This window comes from Talpa occidentalis, unplaced genomic scaffold (genome assembly GCF_014898055.3).
Source record: "Talpa occidentalis isolate TD23 unplaced genomic scaffold, MPIMG_talOcc4v2.1 talOcc4.5, whole genome shotgun sequence".
Classification (NCBI taxonomy): Eukaryota; Metazoa; Chordata; class Mammalia; order Eulipotyphla; family Talpidae; genus Talpa; species Talpa occidentalis.
Genome location: NW_023604861.1, coordinates 49011515 through 49029064, shown reverse-complemented (window position 1 = coordinate 49029064; position 17550 = coordinate 49011515). Strand labels below are relative to the sequence as shown.

The window sequence follows — 17550 nt, the reverse complement described above, 5'->3', positions numbered from 1 at the left end:
CTTATCTGAACTCTGTCACTACCACCCCTTTATTGTTTATCCACGAAACCAAAAATTGACCAGCTTTCCCTTAAGGCTCATTTTCCTTGATCCAAGAGGCCCCAAAAGGAATTACAATTACAAAGAAAAATTGTCATTTAAGGGACGGCAAAGACATACTAAGTAAATGCAACGGGAAAAAGAAACTGAATTTAATAGCAATATTAATATCAATTAAAAAGACATACTAAGTAAATGCAACGGGAAAAAGAAACTGAATTTAATAGCAATATTAATATCAATTAAAATATAGTTAAAGATCAAAAGCATTAATAAATGAGGTCTAAGAGGAATAAAATGTAATTAGGGGAAAAGTTATCAATAAAGAGCTCTGTATGAACCATAAACATTAATAGGTAAACAAGATAGCAGCCATACACACACACACACACACACACACACACACACACACATATATTTTGCCCAGAAATGCAAGGAGACATTGATGAAATTATTTTTATTTGGGGATGTTTTAATATTATTTCAGAACTTGACAGCTCATATACAATGAAGGCAAAGAGGAGGTGAAGATAAAGGAGTTGAAAAATGTAATAAACTGGTTAACATTTTTCACTTTTATTCATGGAATGCACAAATTAATCATATAGTTGGCCTTAAAGAAAACTGTTAAATTTCCCAGTGCAGAGACCTTTTTTTACTTTTAAACAAAAAGTCAACAATAAAAGTTTTTAAACTTCTCAAATTATTGGAAAATTAAGAAACCTCTTCCACAATATTCCTGGTTCCAAGAGGAAATAAAAATTGAAACCACAAATTAAGTATCCAAAAGAGAATAGTTAAAGACCTTATAGCAAAACCTACTGTAAAGCTATATAGCTGTGTTGGGGTGTGGGGAAGGGAAGAATTTATAGACATACAATTTTAGTGTTTAAAAATAAAATAAAATTGCACAAACTCATGAATATCAAAACATATTTGGAACAATTGCCATCTTATTTTTCCTTGATTATTGAGAAAATGGCTCAGCAAGGCCTAACACTTCCAGTGAGTTATATCTTTTCTTCATTTTCTTTTTTTCATCTTGTCTCTCCGTCAATGTCAATGTGAGAGCGAATAAAACGATCAAGAATTTGTCTGTCTGAAAATTATGAAGAAAAACAGAATGTAAACCTCTATTTAACTATTTAAATGCTAACAGAAAAATTCTAGGAAATAGGCACAGATCTTATAATAGTTCTCTGTATTCAAAACTTGGTGAGACCAAAATAACCAGAGAATACTATGTCTAATAGCTAAAAAAGTCACAACTGGGTGATTATTGATTAAAGAGCTATCTTAACTTCAAGGATGAGCAAAACTTACTGGAAAGAACATGGATTTTGGAATGAAACAGACTTAGGTTTCAATTCTGTGCTGTCACATATTTGCAAATTATTTAACCTCTCCATCTCTTCAGTTCTTCATCTTTGAACAAAGGTAATAATAGTTACCTTTCTTGGTTGTTGGAATGGATTAGGAACACTGTGAGCACTGTACCTAGACACTACCTTGTTCATAAGAGATAATCACAATCAATAGTACCGCCTTATCCTTTTATTACTGAGTCCATAGCAAGAAGCACTGATGATAAAAGAACAATAGAGACTATTCCCTACTTTTCACTGAAGCTGGGGCTGTTTTTCTGCTCACCACCATTGGTATGGCTTGCAAACTCTGAGTGATAACTGATTAATAGGGGACTGTAGCCTGGTCTCCATTTCCTCATCTGTGAAATGGAGGAGTCTTGTCTGGTTCTGAACATCTTCCATTCTCTAACCTCAAATACGTGACTTTTTTTTTTAAAAGATTTATTTATTTATGCATACAAGAGCTGGGGTTTAGGCCAGAGGTGGGGGAGGTGAGAAGATTCACCAGAGACAGAATGAACAGGCAGATTTAGTGAAATACACTAACGAGGGGAGCAGTGGGCGAGACAGGAGAGGTCTGCTGTGCCCTGTGGGTTAGCTTCCTGGCTGGGGATCAAACTGAAGCCGCAGTGACTGCTGATAGCTTCATGGTGCTGAGACTTAACCCCTTGTGCCAGCAGGGACTTTTTTAACAGTACAAAGTAGAGCTGTAAAACTTTGCTCACCCCTAGCAATTGTCATGCTTGCAGCCAAAACCAAGAGAGACAAAGAATGCAAGTGATGACATATCATGTTCAATGTCCATACTGTAATGTTCAATGTTACAAATGCCAGCTGAGGTCTATAGATCAGGGGTGTGTGTGCGCGTGTGTGTGTGTGTTCTTGTTTTACTCTCCAAATATGCAGCCTCTATTTGCATGTATTTGTTTATATGATCTCACAATTAATTTTTTTTAAGATTTATTCATTCATGCATACAAGAACCAGGATACAGGCCAGATGCGCAGGAGGGTGAGAGAAACAGAACAGGTGGACTGACTGAAACACACTGCTGAGGGGAGCAGCAGGCGACACAGGAGAGGTCTGCCGCACCATGTGGGATTCTCTCCAGCTGGGATCGAACCGGCACTGCAGAGGCTGCAGACAGCTTCACAGTGCGGTGCTCAACCGTCTGTGCCACCAGAGGAGCCCTCTCTCACATTTAATTTTGAATCATTTCTACAACATTTGAAAATTAAGGTATATTTATCATAAAGTGAAATACACTAATATTCCATGCACAGTTCAATAGGTTGACCTGTACGTGTAGCCCACACCCTTATGATGATATAGATCATTTCCATCACCTCAGAAAGACCCATTACACCCCTTCCCAGTCAATAATGTCTACTTTAAGATAGCCACTGTTTAGATTTCTTTCATTATAGATAACTTTTGTCTCTTGTAGATATTTAAGTAAATGAAGGCATAAAAATGCATTCTTTTATGTTTCACTTCTTTCACTCAGCATGTTTTTGAGGCTCATACATTTTGTACACTACATCAGTAATTTGTTCTTTTTGATTGACTAGTAGTATTTTATGATGTGACTATACCATGCAGTTTGCTTGTTGATGGAGATTTGGGTTATGTCCAGTTTGCAACAATTAAGCATAAAATAGTTATAAATATTTGTGTACAAGTAATTTTGTGAATTTATGGGTTTTTTTTTCCTCTTGGGTCAATACCCAGAACTGGAATTTCTAGGTCATGGAGTAGGTATACATTTAACTTTATCAGATACTGCTAGGTCTGTTTCCAAAGTGATCTTACTACCTGATACTCCTATAGCAACGTATTGCTCCATATTGTCAACATTTGGTATCGTCAATCCTTTTCATTATGAGCAAAAAATGTTCCAATTTTTAAACCTTATCCCAAAAAGTTAATTTTAAGTAAGCAAAAATTTCCTTCTAATAATAAAATAAATTAAATATAACAGTTGGGCATGATTTAATAAAACAGATGAGTGTCAAATTTTTCAATTTAAACACCCATTCAAAAAGGCTATTGTTGTCATTCAAATGCTACCTGTATTCTGCAAAGGCAGATTCACTGGGATTTTGTTTAAGTTGTACCTTCTGCATAGGAGTTTTCCTGCCTCTCCTTGTCATGCTCATTCATCCTTGACTTTTAAGGGGGGGTCTCTTGGGTTCCTATCAACGCACAGGTAGACCACTTACAGGTTTCTAATATGCTCAAATACTATTTCCATTACAGAGTTTATGATACTCTAACTACACTCTGTCTCCCATATCTGACAATACATTCCTGAGACAGATTTGGTTTTTATTTATCTTTGTATCAAGATAGCACTTTAGGTATTCAGTCAATGAAACTCACTGAGAGAGGGAATAAATGCATTCTTAACAATCCTGAATCATCCCCTATAAAGAAACACCCCTTTGATAGCTATATCCATGGCAGCTTTAACTGGAAAAAGAAATGGGAAGACAAAGTTGAAAAATTCACAAAAAAACAGATTTTGTATAATAATATCCCTCTAGGGGAGGAGATAAGTAGCAGAGATAAGACTATCTGTACCGGGCCTCCCCGGTGGCACAGCGGTTGAGCGCTGGGTTGCGAAGCCACCCGCGGCCTCTGAGGCGCCAGTTCGATCCCCGGCTGCTCCCTGGCCACCAGAGGAGAGTCCCACATGGCGCGCAGACCTCTCCTGCTGCCCGCTGCTTCCCTCAGCAGTGTACTTCGGTCCTTCTGCCTGCTCTGCTCCCCGATCTGGCTCTGGTGAATTCTCTCACCCTCCCCTGCATCTGACTGTACCCAGTGCTTGTATAAACAAAAACAAACAAACAAACAAATAAATAAAACATTCCTCTATTAAAAAAAAAAAAGACTATCTGTACCAACAGAGAGCAGAAGCCCAAAGGGTAAACTTTTGGGTGGCCTGAATCACACCCAGAGATTAAAACAATTTTGAAACTACAATGGCCACTGAAGACATCTAGTTTGATTTCCTTAAGTTATAAACAGAAACTCAATAGTGACACCCAATGAATGAAAATAAAAGGCTCATCTCAGCTGCTTTTCCTTTCTTCTTCCCCGGCTCTATTTTTTTTTTTTTTTAAGATTTATTTATTTATACAAGCACTGGGTACAGTCAGAAGCACGGGAAGGTGAGAGGATTCACCAGAGCCAGAGCAGGGAACAGAACAGGCAGACCGACTAAATACACTGCTGAGGGGAGCAGCGGGCGGCAGGAGAGGTCTGCTTGCCAAGTGGGACCCTCGCCAGGCGGCCAGGGATGGAACCGGTGCTACAGAGGCTGCGGGCAGCTTCGCAGCCCAGTGCTCAACCATTGCGCCACCAGGGGAGGCCTCGGCTCTATTTTTTTGTCTACCTGCTTTTTTCTCTATCCCACCTCATCCTGCCATGTTCCCAGATCCTGACTTAGGCCATTATTCTGACCCTGGCCCTCTCTCTTCCAAACTGTACCTGTTCTGGGTGCTATACTTTCTAGAGAGGTAATCCAGTAAAGTTACTTGATCTGAGATGACAGCAATTCAGCCTCGAATATCTCCCAGTTTTCTTTCTTTCTTTTTTTTGGTAGATTCCCTTCTTTATTGATAACATTTATTTTTCTTATTACACAAATAATGTATTCACTGTAAAATGGTAGATTGATTTCCTCATGTCAATATTTTGGGTTTCTTTACTTTTTTATATTAATTTTTAAAATTTTTTTTACATCATTGTTCATTTTTAAACAATATTTGCTTCCCCCCACCCTCTCAGGTGTAGTCCCCATAGAGTTTCCTTCACCAAGGCACCCGTGCATCATCACCTCAGTGTCCTGGGCTCCTCCCTCCCTCCCTCTGATCCCTCTCCCTCCTCCTCCCCTGCAGTATGTCTCCTATTTATAATTGTCTGTTTTTACTTTGTTGTGTTTTGTACTGTCATTCTCCCAGTTTTCTTATCCTCTTGTATACTTGCTCAGTTCCACCATAAACCACCTCTGACTAAAAAATACAGGTATCAAAAATACTGGCAAATGACAAGAGGTAGGTTTGGGCTGCCAGAATTCAAAGGAAATCTCTTATTTGCTTGTCATCCATCAGCACAGCTGGTGTTGATGAGGTGGCCATTCTAAAGCCAAGCTAGGAACGAGAATTAGAACCTGTAGGAAGCCCCACATACACCTCAGCCAGCACTAAGTGACAAGACCACGGTATGGGCATTCAGGTCCCTGCCTTAAATGATGTCCTATGTGACCCAGGAAAACAGAGCTATGAAGAAACAAAAGGCTAAACTGGTCCTAAGTTCCATTGTAAGCTGACAAATTATGTTTCCTCATCTGAGTGGCCCCAAGTGGACAGAATTTTTATGTGAAGGATCAGTTTACTTTGAGAATCTTGAAGAAAGTAGATCTGAATTGAGTAGAGGCTGCCAGAATGCTTTGAGGAGTCTTCAGCTCACCCTCAGGGGACACAGCTAAGGAGTGGATGTAAATGACACACAGACAGAGGCAGAGGTGCCCAGCAGCCACCACGTTTCCACACAGACAGAGAAGTGACAGCTCCATCTGCAGTGTGAGTCCCTGGGCAGACGGGAGCATCTGCTTCTGGAACCCAGAAGTACTCACCCTCTAGGGTCAAACAGATGTGGCTCCTAAAGGTTAAAAGAGCACCTTACAAAATGCAGATGATGATTTCATATATGTGAACCAAAACTGGGAAGGAACACACAGCTTCTGCTCTGCCTCCTGGGAAGATCTGACCAGCAGACCTCAAGGAGCCTCTCAGTTTCCTTTTGACACGTCAAACTGGCCCAGAGGCATCTGCTGAGAGGAATGAAGCTCCCAGTGGAAAATATAGACTTCTGCCTCTGCTTAATGTGAGGCGAAACATCTGCTTCTTATATTTCCTTGAAACACGATATTCAAACTCTTTTAAGTGCCTTCGGGCTGTCAGTCCTCAGTCTCTGAAGGTGGAAAATACTCCCCCTTTTCCCCTCCACTACAGGGTACCCCCCTTTCAGCCTTGCCTACAGTAGGGTTTCAGTCTTGTGTGGGGCAGAAGGTCCAAAACGAAAATTTCAGAGGAGCAATTTCTGATTATGACTAGAGAGGAGGGGAAGGGCAGAAATTGGGGGCCCAAGGGGGTCAGCAGGAGACTGAGAACAGTTAGAGGATTATTGAGTAGCTGAAAGAAGTCCTGAATTTAAGTCTGACCCTGGGGAACAATGCACATCAGTAACTCCCCGTAGCCTAGAGCACTAAGTGGGGTACAAAATATGGTCTACTGTGTGCAGGAAGAAATACTGCAAACTCTATTTAGATTTGCTTTATACTCCCTCAAACTTTAACATTTTCTTTGTTTTTAAATGCACACAATACATTAGTTTAGTGGTATGGGAATTCTCTCTATATAAAATATCCATCTACATTTGGTGGGCACATGCTTCAAAATGAGGAGTGATCAGGTGCATGGTCGGTAGCTCCCTAGCATCAGGTGCTGAGGGGCAGTTGCTGGAAGAGTTTCGTTTCCAACTCATTCTCTGAGTTGGCTTTTTACTCACATGCAGTGAGGCTCAGCATTTATCCCCAAAACTCTCCCAACAGACTCTCACCACTAGACCCTGAACTGGGATGAGTCTTTGTTTTGTGACTGACATTTGCTCTCTTTGAGAATGTGATACAAGACTCTCATGTATTCTAAAAAGCCTGTCACAAAAAAGTACTAAACAGGAAATAAAGATTAAACAAAATAAAACAAAACTATGCAAAAGGACAAACACCCGCTGGAGAAATCAATTAACTGTAAGAAAAAGAGAGTCCTCCTGGAGCAATTCAACTCCAGGCAATGCAAGATCAGAAAGGAATGAAAAACGATGAATTTCCTTTTTTAAGTGGAGATAAAGTCATTGGGGCCTCCTTTAAGAAAAATATATTTTCAATGATGGTCGAGTTTTACACAAAACTATGGGATTTTTTTGAGGCAGTGTTTTGTGTGTGCGAACATTTAATTGCAATGCCTGGAAGTTGGAACAATCTTTGTGTGGTATACAGCAATGGATAATGACCTGCAGATACATTAAACAGTAACTGAAGACCTCATCTTACCTTTGCAGGAAACACTGTGAAGGTACTCTTGGACTTGAGAGGGAGGGAATGCTTTCAAAAGTGTTAAGAAATCCAGGTAGTCTTTCCCATAATCACTTTGGTATATAGTTTGTGTCTTTGTGAGCTCTTGATTCCTCATGTGGCTGTGGAGCACAGAAGGTACTAGGGAAACACAAAATAAGGAAGGGGCGGCTGTCACTGAGCAAGGAATTCCAATCCTTATTTGGTGCACATTCCAGGACAGCGCAGAGTTCAACTTGCAGCTCCATCAACATCCTTGCTGATACTGGCCGCTGAGGTGCTGCATGAAGTGCTGGAGCCCATGACTAAGACAGTGCAGAGCAGCTGGGACTCCCAAGCTGCTGCTGTCAGAAGTGGGAATGATTGGAGAGGACAGCCAGAGGTTGCATTTGATCACAGGTTTCTGAAAAGAAGTACTCCCTGAAAGGGACCCCTCTGCAGACCAGTTAGGATGTCAATATTCACCACCTGCTTAATGAACACCTTCATTGATGTTTCTTTCCTTTTCCTGCCATCTCCTGTACAGATGTGGACTGACATACTAAGGGACCAAGTGTATTAGGATGAGCACTTTGGAAGAATGATATCTATGGTCAGCACTTATTGTTCAGACTAGTAGAAGTATGAGGTGAATGCAAAGCCAAAAATTACTTATATTTATTTCTAAATTTTTGTTTAACTGTCATGGAATTATCATGAAAAAAATAATGAAGACAAGATGTGAGAGCATAATTTCTATTCCTTACCCAATCTTTATAAACTTTAAGGACACTTAAGTACCGCTTTCAGTTACAGATGTCCCCTGTAAAGGAACCACTGGCTAGATGGAGGGGCCAGGTGGATGAGGAGACTTGGAGACTTGAGGGTGTGTCCTGAGAAGTGTACTGGTAGTGTCTGGAAATGCTAAGTGGAGAAGACTTAGAAGGCATGTAATATGGTTTTCCTTGAATAATGGATTTATTTTAGTTTATTTTGTAGGGAGAAGTAGAATCAGTGGCTAGAGATTTAGTGACGAAGATTCCAGTTATTAAGGATTTTCCAACAGTATCTAAGAAGTAAGGAGCTGCGTTGGGGGACAGGTACTCCCGTAGGAGTTTAAACAGGGCTGATATCACCTCTTGGCAAGAATTTGATAGAAAGATTCACATGTGATATGAGGACCTAGACAAAGTAACTTCTAGGTTACCTTCTAACCTCAAGATCCTAAGCTTCTATTTGTGATTTTTGTCTAAAGTAATACTTGATCCTAACTCTGTGCAGGAATAAATCACGATTTCACAAAGACATCAAATTATCCTCTTAACTAGTATCCTAAAGATAGCTTAGTCATGGACTTTTATTTTTTAATTTTTTTAAAGATTTATTTATTTATTATTTATTATTTATTTATTTATACAAGCACTGGGTACAGTCAGAAGCACGGGAGGGTGAGAGAATTCACCAGCACCAGAGCGTGGAGCAGAACAGACAGACTGACAAAGTACACTGCTGAGGGGAGCAGCAGGCACACAGGAGAGATCTGCGGGCCAAGTGGGACCCTCGCCCGGCGGCCAGGGATCGAACTGGCACTGCAGAGGCAGCTTCGCAGCCCAGCGCTCAACTGCTGAGCCAACAGGGGAGGCCCCGGTCATGGACTTTTAAAACATCTGTCTAAAAAACAAGGGGAATCGGGATCATAAAAGAACATTTTAATTGAGTGGATGCCAGATCTGAAGATTCTTGTGTCACATGCATAAATCTCAGTGGATAATTGACAAGTCTTCTTTGACTATCATCGATTCTCTTCTTCTGCCTTTTATAGCAGCTGAACCTTTTACTTTAAAGGGGGAGAGTGTTCCCTAATCCCGACAACGGCCACACACATGCAGAGAATGTACTCATTTCAAGGCACAAGCAATCAGGCCTCATCTGAGACTTACTGTTCCTTGTGTTTGAGGGTAGACACCATGGTTTAGCTGCTGTGCAAAGACCACTGCCTTCTCCATGACAGTTCCAAGGGCTCCTGCCAAGGTCCAAAGCATCGGGAAATCTCATAGCAAGAGGGCAGAATCTATGAAGTTGTTTTAAAAACTACAGGCGTACTTACCTATACCCCGAGAAATATTTGGAAGGCTGGAATAGCATCCATATCTGAAAGCGAAATCCTGAAACTCAGGAATTTTAGCTGGAATTTGGTAGTTCCGTCGAAATTCGGTGTCTGCAGGTTGCGGAATTAATGTTTTCCACTCTGGAGACATCTGAGATCTTTGCTTAATCTTCTCAGCTAAGGGAAGGGTAGAAATAGAAGGCAATAATTATTCTTTATAAGTTATTTCTAAAAAGCATTATATTTTCATTCCATTTTGCTTCTGGCAATAGCATCCATTTTATCACACTAAAACCCACTCTTCTTTTACTTAGAGGTATGGCCAATGTACTTTTTGTGGATATTTCAGTCAAGAAATAATTTTCTGCTTTATCAAGTCAAGAAGTATATGCTGAAATTATTACAAGCAGTTTCTAATGAATATATTGTGTGACAGTTACATGTGTCCTTTTGTTCTGCTTGGTGTACATAGAAGACATTGTCCTCTCCAGTAGGCCTGCCCATTCCTTGGGGCTGGGGTGGGGAGCAGGCGGAGGTATGTTAAGTAGGGCTAGGGTTCCGAGAGAAAAGAAAGGACACCAGTTAAATTTGATTTTCAGATAAATAATGAGAGATAAATAAGGATTTTAGGGTAACCACATATTGTAAGTATAATTATTCATTATTTATTTACTATAAAGTGTTATTCATATTTACCTGGACATCCTTTATTTTTATCTGCTAAGACTGGCAGCCCCAGATTGGGCAGTCCATCTCATACCCATCACCTGGAAAACACTTGAAGCTTATCCTTTACTTAAAATAACCCTGCTAAGAAATAGTCACTAAATGTATAATCATTACATATCCATGGAGCAACGACTAAATATCAGGTTGCACACACACTACCAGGTCACAGAGAAAAGTGTCACAAGCCATCTCACTGAGAATGAGTTCATTCCTAATTCTTGTTAGTTGAGAGGCACATCATAAAGCACCAACTTGATTCAGGACGAAGATGTTTTAAAAAAAATGGATTTCATGAGAAATATCCACACAGCATAAATTACTGTTGATGCTAAACTCAATTATGTTCCAGATTAGTTTTTCAATGGGTCTTTTCAAAATTTCAAATGTAAATTATACAGTAAGCAATATGTGAGGTCATCTACTGGCACCCAAGAGCATTTTCACATTGACTTTTAAAAAATGGTCTCTGTCTAGACCAGCACAGGGAAGAGGGTTTCACTGCACGTTGCCTTCTAATTTATATGACTCAGGAGGAGAGAACGAGGTACTCAGTAGCTCTCAGGGTGACCTCAAAGTGCCTAAGGAGAAGGCAAGGTTATTGGGGGGAGGAGGAACTCCAGGGTTCAAAATCAGACATTGCTTAAGATATTTTGGAAAGTCATCTGTTACTATTTTTAGTAAGCAGCATCTGTAACTTGTTTTTTTATAAGTTACCAATTTTTTTTAGGAGAATAGCAAATTACCGTTGAAATACTTGATGCATATATTTACCCCTCTGCCCTAGAGCTATTCCATTCACAAATGTTTTCAGTTCCTATGTATATTCTGTGCAAGGTTAAAGATAACTAAGTTATTGACTTACATTAATACAATCTCAAACTGGTATAATTAGAAGGGTATTTACAGGATGAACAGATAAGGAATACAGTATCTTTCAAACATAACACTGGAACTTAGGTTCTCACATAGAGCTATACATCGGAATTACCTGGGATAGTTTTTCCAAAATATACCTGGTGAGCCTGTCTCAGAGATTGGAGATCTTTGGAAGAGAGATCCAGGTACTTATGTAGCAAACCAGCTTCCATATGCTTAAGAATCCCTCACTCAGAGATTTGAAAAGGTACTAGGGAAGCCCAGAGTGTAGTCAACTCTGTTAAGGGAAGGAAAGACAAGAACCGAAAAGCAGATACAGGAAAGGATATACTTTGACAATGGGTCAACACAGACTCAAAAAGTATACAGCGCGGTTATGGAACGTGGTTTAGCTGGTGGGACTGTGAAGGACTCAGGACAGGGAGGAGGAGCTGTGGGTGAAGCGGGAGAGGTAGGTTTAGAAGCAGGCTGGGAAGGTTCTGCACAGACCAAGATGGAGCAGAATAGAGGAGCAGCAACTGGAGATGAAGACCCAGAGAATATAGAAATAAGGACTTACTCTGAGTTCCTTTGAACATAAATATTATGTTATTCTTCATTGATCCTTAGTACTTAACACAGTAATAGGTCTCATTAAATATTTATGAAATTAATGCGAGACAAAAGAAAAAATTAGAAACATAATCGCTACGGATTAGCAATCTAAACCACACTCTAGCAACTGCCTGTGTGATATATACTTAAAGTATTTCTTAGTTTTTCTCAACTTATGCCTTTATTGCCTTTATAAAATTCCATGTTAATGAGTTCCTTCAGGTATTATTAAAAAGAGAACTCTTGATACAAAGGGATCTAAACCAAGGCCTGAAGTTCCCGCAGTCATATTGAAGTATTGGCAGATAAGACAACTGTGACTAAGAGTGAACCTGTCCCAGTGCCAACCACACCTCCAGGAACTGGGCCCCTGTAAGGTAAATAATTTTCAGGCTTTTCTGCCCTCCCACCATTAGGATTGCCCTGCCTGATGATGGGTACCTGCATTTTGTTACATTGTTAATTTCAGTCGTATTGTTTACTTTTGTGGGCCATGGCTGCAGTATTGATATGTTAGCCAAGAGAAGCAGAGGCAAGAGAGAGAACAGGAGACAGAAGGGGAGAAAGAGCACTTGAGAGCCCAGAGTGAAGACTTGCTGGGGGCTTGGAGGCCTGCTGGCCTCTTGGCCCCCCTGTTGCCCCTGACTGCTGTGTACCTGGTTGCCTCACTACATGTAAAATCCCAATAAAAACCTGAAAAAGCCACCGAGGTCTCCAGGAATCTCCTTTATGCATCTGGTCCAATCATAGAGATCCTGCTCCATCCCTTCCTGGCACTATAGCCCCTCAAGGGAGAACCTCTGCTCCTCAGGAGCTCAGCTCCCACTCCCTGCTGATTTCTTTTGCATTTGATAATTATGATACTGTACAAGAGTAGTTATAGTCCAAAGAGGCCCATTGGAGATGAGATACAGTGTCTGCACAAAGGTCTAATCCAAAAGGAAATCTCAGCAAGGACTATTCAAAACCACTAGGATCACTGGCACCTAATCTATAGCCAAGTGAGAACTAGTTGTGCTGTCTTTACCTGCTTGTAGTGCCAGGAAGGCACTGAGCAGGTTTTCTCTGGCCCGGCAGACGGGTAAAGGAGAGTCCTGAAGCTCTCGGTGGCTTTTCTCAGGCTTTTATATATAGTGCAGCAATCAGGTACACGGCAGGCAGGGGTGCTGTGGGGGCCAGGAGGCCAGCAGGCCTCCAAGCCCCCAGCAAGTCTTCACTCAGGGCTTCTCTCTCTCTTCGGGCTTCTTTCTCCTCTCTCCTCGCTTCTCCTGCTTCTTCTTCTCTTGGCAGCTGATATTATATATATCAATACTGAGCCATGGCCCACAGAAGTAAACAACACAGCCTACAACAATGTAAGAACTGCAGGTGCCCCATCAGGCAGGGCTATCCTAATGGCGGGAGGGCAGAAAAGCCTGAAAACCATTTACCCTACACTGCTATTCTATTTCATCAAAGCCTAGTTCTCTAAGTCTGTATGTGAAAACTAGCACCTTTTAATGCTTCTCATTCACTTCAATTCAGTAATGAGGATACAAAGATAAGACATTGTGACTGTGCTTCAGAAGCTTAAAGTATTGAAGATACAGTTACATAAAAAGATAATTACAGAATTATGGCGTCAATGTGGTAAAAGAAGTAAGAGGAAGGTCTGGGAAACATACTTGAGAGGATCAGAGAAGACTCCTGGAAGAGAAATAAGGCTTACAGTTACACTGAAATGATGAAGTAGACAAAGGTCAAAAGATGGAGGGGAGAGGTATGCCATAGGGAAAAAGAAAAGCACAAAGGGTGTGGGTGTATGTGCAGCATGGGTCTGGAGGGTGGAAAGCAATGAATCTCATAGCTTGGGAGATGGCAAGGGAGGATCTTAGAGAGGTGGACAAGGGCCAGATTACATAGGACTCTTGTTAAGGTGTTCAGCTTTTTTTTTTTTTTTTTTTTTAGGCTTTATCTATTTATTTATGCACACAAGAGCTGGGGTACAGGTCAGAGATGTGGGGGGGGTGCGAGGATTCACCAGAGACAGAGTAGGGAACAGAATAGGCAGACTGACTGCAGAGGCTGTGGATTGCTTCATAGTGCAGTGCTTAACACCTTGCACCACCAGGGAGGCCTAAGGTGTTTAGCTTTTATCTGGAAGACAATGGGAAGTCACTGAAGTGTTTGAAGGAGGCAGGTAAAGTTTGCACATCTAGAAACAGTATAGCCAGTGGATTAGAAGAAACTGGAAAAGGAGTTGGGTCCAAGGTCATCCAAGGGAGAGACCTTGGCAGCCTGAACTAAGGTAGTGGTTGTGGGGAGGGAGAGACGCAGACAGCATTAAAAAGTTTAGGAAGGAGTCTTGGGTATTTATCTGCACGTGGGGAAATAGCAATTTGCACATGTTGAAAGGTCAACTTTGATTGGGAGGTCAAGACATATTTTAAGAATGCTGACATTTCCAATGCTTTCCATGAAACTTAATGTATAGAGCTGCAAGCATGGAGGTCTTTTGATCCCATACCCAACTAGCTTCAAAAAGCATACTTTCATGTATTATTTGCATCATGCAGCAAATATTTAGAGTGCTTCCTATACACTATGCATTGCACTAAACCCTGGATGGATAAAGGCCTTTGGAAGCTTACTGTGCAGCAGAGGAAAGAACAAAACAAAGATAACAAAAGATAAGAATTGGCAAATGACTATAAAATGCAAAGTGCTAGAAGGAAATAAACGGTGGCAGCATGCTGGTCAGATCAAAGAGTAAGAAACATCTCGCAGACAAGGTGACATTTAAACAGAGTGACAAATGGAAACCACAGAAAGACCTGGGAGAACATCATTCTGGCATAGGGGATAACCTAAACACTGACCAAAGGTGAAAAAGCAGTTGACATCTTATAGGAATTAGAAAAACATCCACATGACTGAAACCTGGTGAATGAGGGAGCTAGAATGCAGAATGATGAGAAAGCAAGCAAGGACCAAGCTCACCTGGCACGACCTTATGAATTAAGACAAGGAAATGGAATTAGTGTTTTATACAAAGTTCAGTGGGATGCTAGTGAAAAGAAACAGTAGAATAATATTATCTGATTTAGATGTCTAAAAGATCAGTTAGTTGCCCTGTAGCAAAGGCAATGGAGGGGACATAAATAAAGTATGTATGATATAGCTAATGTAGGGAGGTTAGTTGACAGGGAAAAGAATAGGTCATAACTTGGAATCCCTCTGAGACTTCTACTCAGTCCCCAAATATATAAAATCAGGGATTCAGGAGAGGTTTGGGAAAGAGATACAACTGTGTTAATCCTCAGTAGAGATGCTCTGGAAAGGAATCAGGTGCTCGAAAGAATTCAAATTATTAGAGGTCAAATAGAAAAAGGATCAGAAAGAAGACATCAAAGAATAGGGAAGCCCGGGGGAGTGTGGTGTCACAGAAGCCCAAAGGTAAGTGTTTTAAAAAAGAGCAAACAGCCAACAACATTTAATGCTGCTAGAAGGTCGGGTAAGATGCAGACAGGAAAATGTCGCTGACAGTCACTGGGGCCCTTGGCATGGGCACTTTCAATGACATGATGGGGGCAGAGACCAGGTTGAAAGGGATTAAAAAGTGAAGAGGTTAATGGTGCTTCCCACGAAACCCTGTGGGAAGCACCTCCTTCCCCAAACTTCATCAGAATAATAGTTGAGATGTTAACCCATTTTTAGAAGATGGAAACCAAGTGGAGATGAAGCAATTGATTTAACAAAGTAGAGGAAACTGAAACTAACAATCTGCAGAGGGGGCTAACAAAAAAGTGAATTCATCCACACTACAGAACCCCAACAGGTTGAAATTTAGAAGTAACACCTATAGTGGAAGGCAGTTAGTGAGGTTGTGGGCTGAAACTAAAGAGTTTGGGCGAAAACATGGATACATGGTGGTTTCCTTGATCACCTCCTTAGCCTCATATGCACTCATACAACTATCCCTTCCTAACCAGGAATTCTCTGTAGAACTGAACCAGAGAAACTCTGGATTTAGGGACACAGGCACAATTAAAGGTAGGTGACTTGAGATACTGGACTAGAAAGAGAGGGATTCAGTAAGTCTGTACAACAGGAAGATCCAGTTCCCTCCCTAGTCCTGCTCTCAGAATGTCAACTGCCAAATGTGTATCTTTCACCTAAGTCAAGCACCAGCTAACAAGTTCCATCTCTATATGTGATTTCCAATCAGATTTGAGTGACACCCTGGTAGGTTTTGTGGACCTTGAGCTTCATATTTTGGGCATAACTGATGGAGGACAAGAACAGAAAGACTGGAGGGCCTCTCCGGTGGCGCAGCGGTTGAGCGCTGGGTTGCGAAGCTGCCCGCAGCCTCTGCAGCCCCGGTTTGATCCCCGGCTGCTCCCCGGCCATCCCATCGGAGGAGGATCCCGCATGGCATGCAGGCCTCTCCTGCTGCCTGCTGCTCCCCTCAGCAGTGTACTTTGGTCCTTCTGCCTGCTCTGCTCCCTGCTCTGGCTCTGGTGAATCCTCTCACCCTCCCGCAATTCTGACTGTACCCAGTGCTTGTATAAATAAATAAACAAATAAATCTTTAAAAAAAAAATTTTAAAAAAAAGAATAGAAAGACTGGAAAGGAGGTGCCCCACTACCAGAACCTGACTCACAAGGAGGTGGGGGTCGAGGGGAATAACATGACCATTTATTTACCCAGCTGTAGTGGTCGTGATCCTCAGGCACCAGTGCTTTATCACAAGGCATGAGACCCAAGCAGGATCAGATGCTACAGGGAGTAGAGCACAGACCCGAGGGTAAAGAGATGGTGATTGGGCCCATCCTGGAATCTCTGGTCCCTTCCTGGTTTTGCCTAGTTATTCCAAATCAGCAACAAACAGGCCACTCCATGGAGGAATGACCCCTCCCAAAGAGAAGAGGACTATATCAGTGCAGTCTCTGCACAGGCTCAGTGCAGCTCTCCCGCTGCCCACCTGTGCCTATGCAGGTGCTTCTTTTCACCAACTCTCTCCCTCTACAGGGCAGCAGCCTTCTGCCTGCCTGTGACCTGCACCTGTCGGGACTTCTCTCCACTGACCTCCCTCAGCAGAGGCCGCTCTCCTCAATGTCACCCGCCCGCAACCATGCAGGCTTTTTCTTAGCAAACCTGTCCCTTTCCCCTTCCCTAATAAACCTATTTTTTAAATATGACTAATGTCTCCATCTCATGGAGAAACTCGCCTGGGGAACTCACCATGTGCCGCTGAAATAGGAGCTCTGGTGAAACCTTTCCCAGAGTGAACGCAAGGACCCGCAACTCTACAAAACCCCATCATACCCACTTTAAGAACACATGGAGTATGATTCAATTTTTATTAATTTCATAGGAAATCTGCCTTTGCTCCTTTGTAAATATAAACAGAAAACAAAGTTTTTACCAGACCATTAAGACTCTCAGAGAAAATAGAGCTCATGCAAGAAACAGATGAAAACAATGAAAATAAAGTATAACAAAGATTCTAAAACATATGACGATTTTTGCATCTATAGAAGAACAGAATGCTGCTTTAAAATAATCAGAGAGAGGAAGAAAAGGGGCTCAGAAATTGAAAATATGAGAGCTAAATTTAAAAATTCAGTAGAAGAGTTAAAAAGCATTTTTTTCAAAAAGAAAATTTCTTTTAACAAAAAGAAAGATATTAGGAGAGAAAAGATAAGAAATTTAAAGGATCAATCAGACAAACAGGAAT

At 41.3% G+C, this 17550-nt stretch overlaps 1 protein-coding gene across 8 annotated transcripts in view; it reads right to left on the bottom strand.

The window, feature by feature from the left end:
- Positions 1-485: 485 nt before the first annotated feature.
- The window catches only part of TEX26 (testis expressed 26), a 33932-nt gene continuing 16867 nt past the window's right edge, over positions 486-17550 (bottom strand). For all 8 annotated transcript variants that reach the window (XM_037527120.2, XM_037527119.2, XM_037527116.2 and 5 more), the window contains 3 exons: positions 9632-9808; positions 7525-7686; positions 486-1138 (listed from right to left, as the gene is read on the bottom strand). In XM_037527120.2, coding sequence (XP_037383017.1) covers positions 1077-1138; positions 7525-7686; positions 9632-9808 — 401 coding nt within the window. In that variant the 3' untranslated portion in view covers positions 486-1076. The remainder of the gene's footprint in view (positions 1139-7524; positions 7687-9631; positions 9809-17550) is intronic.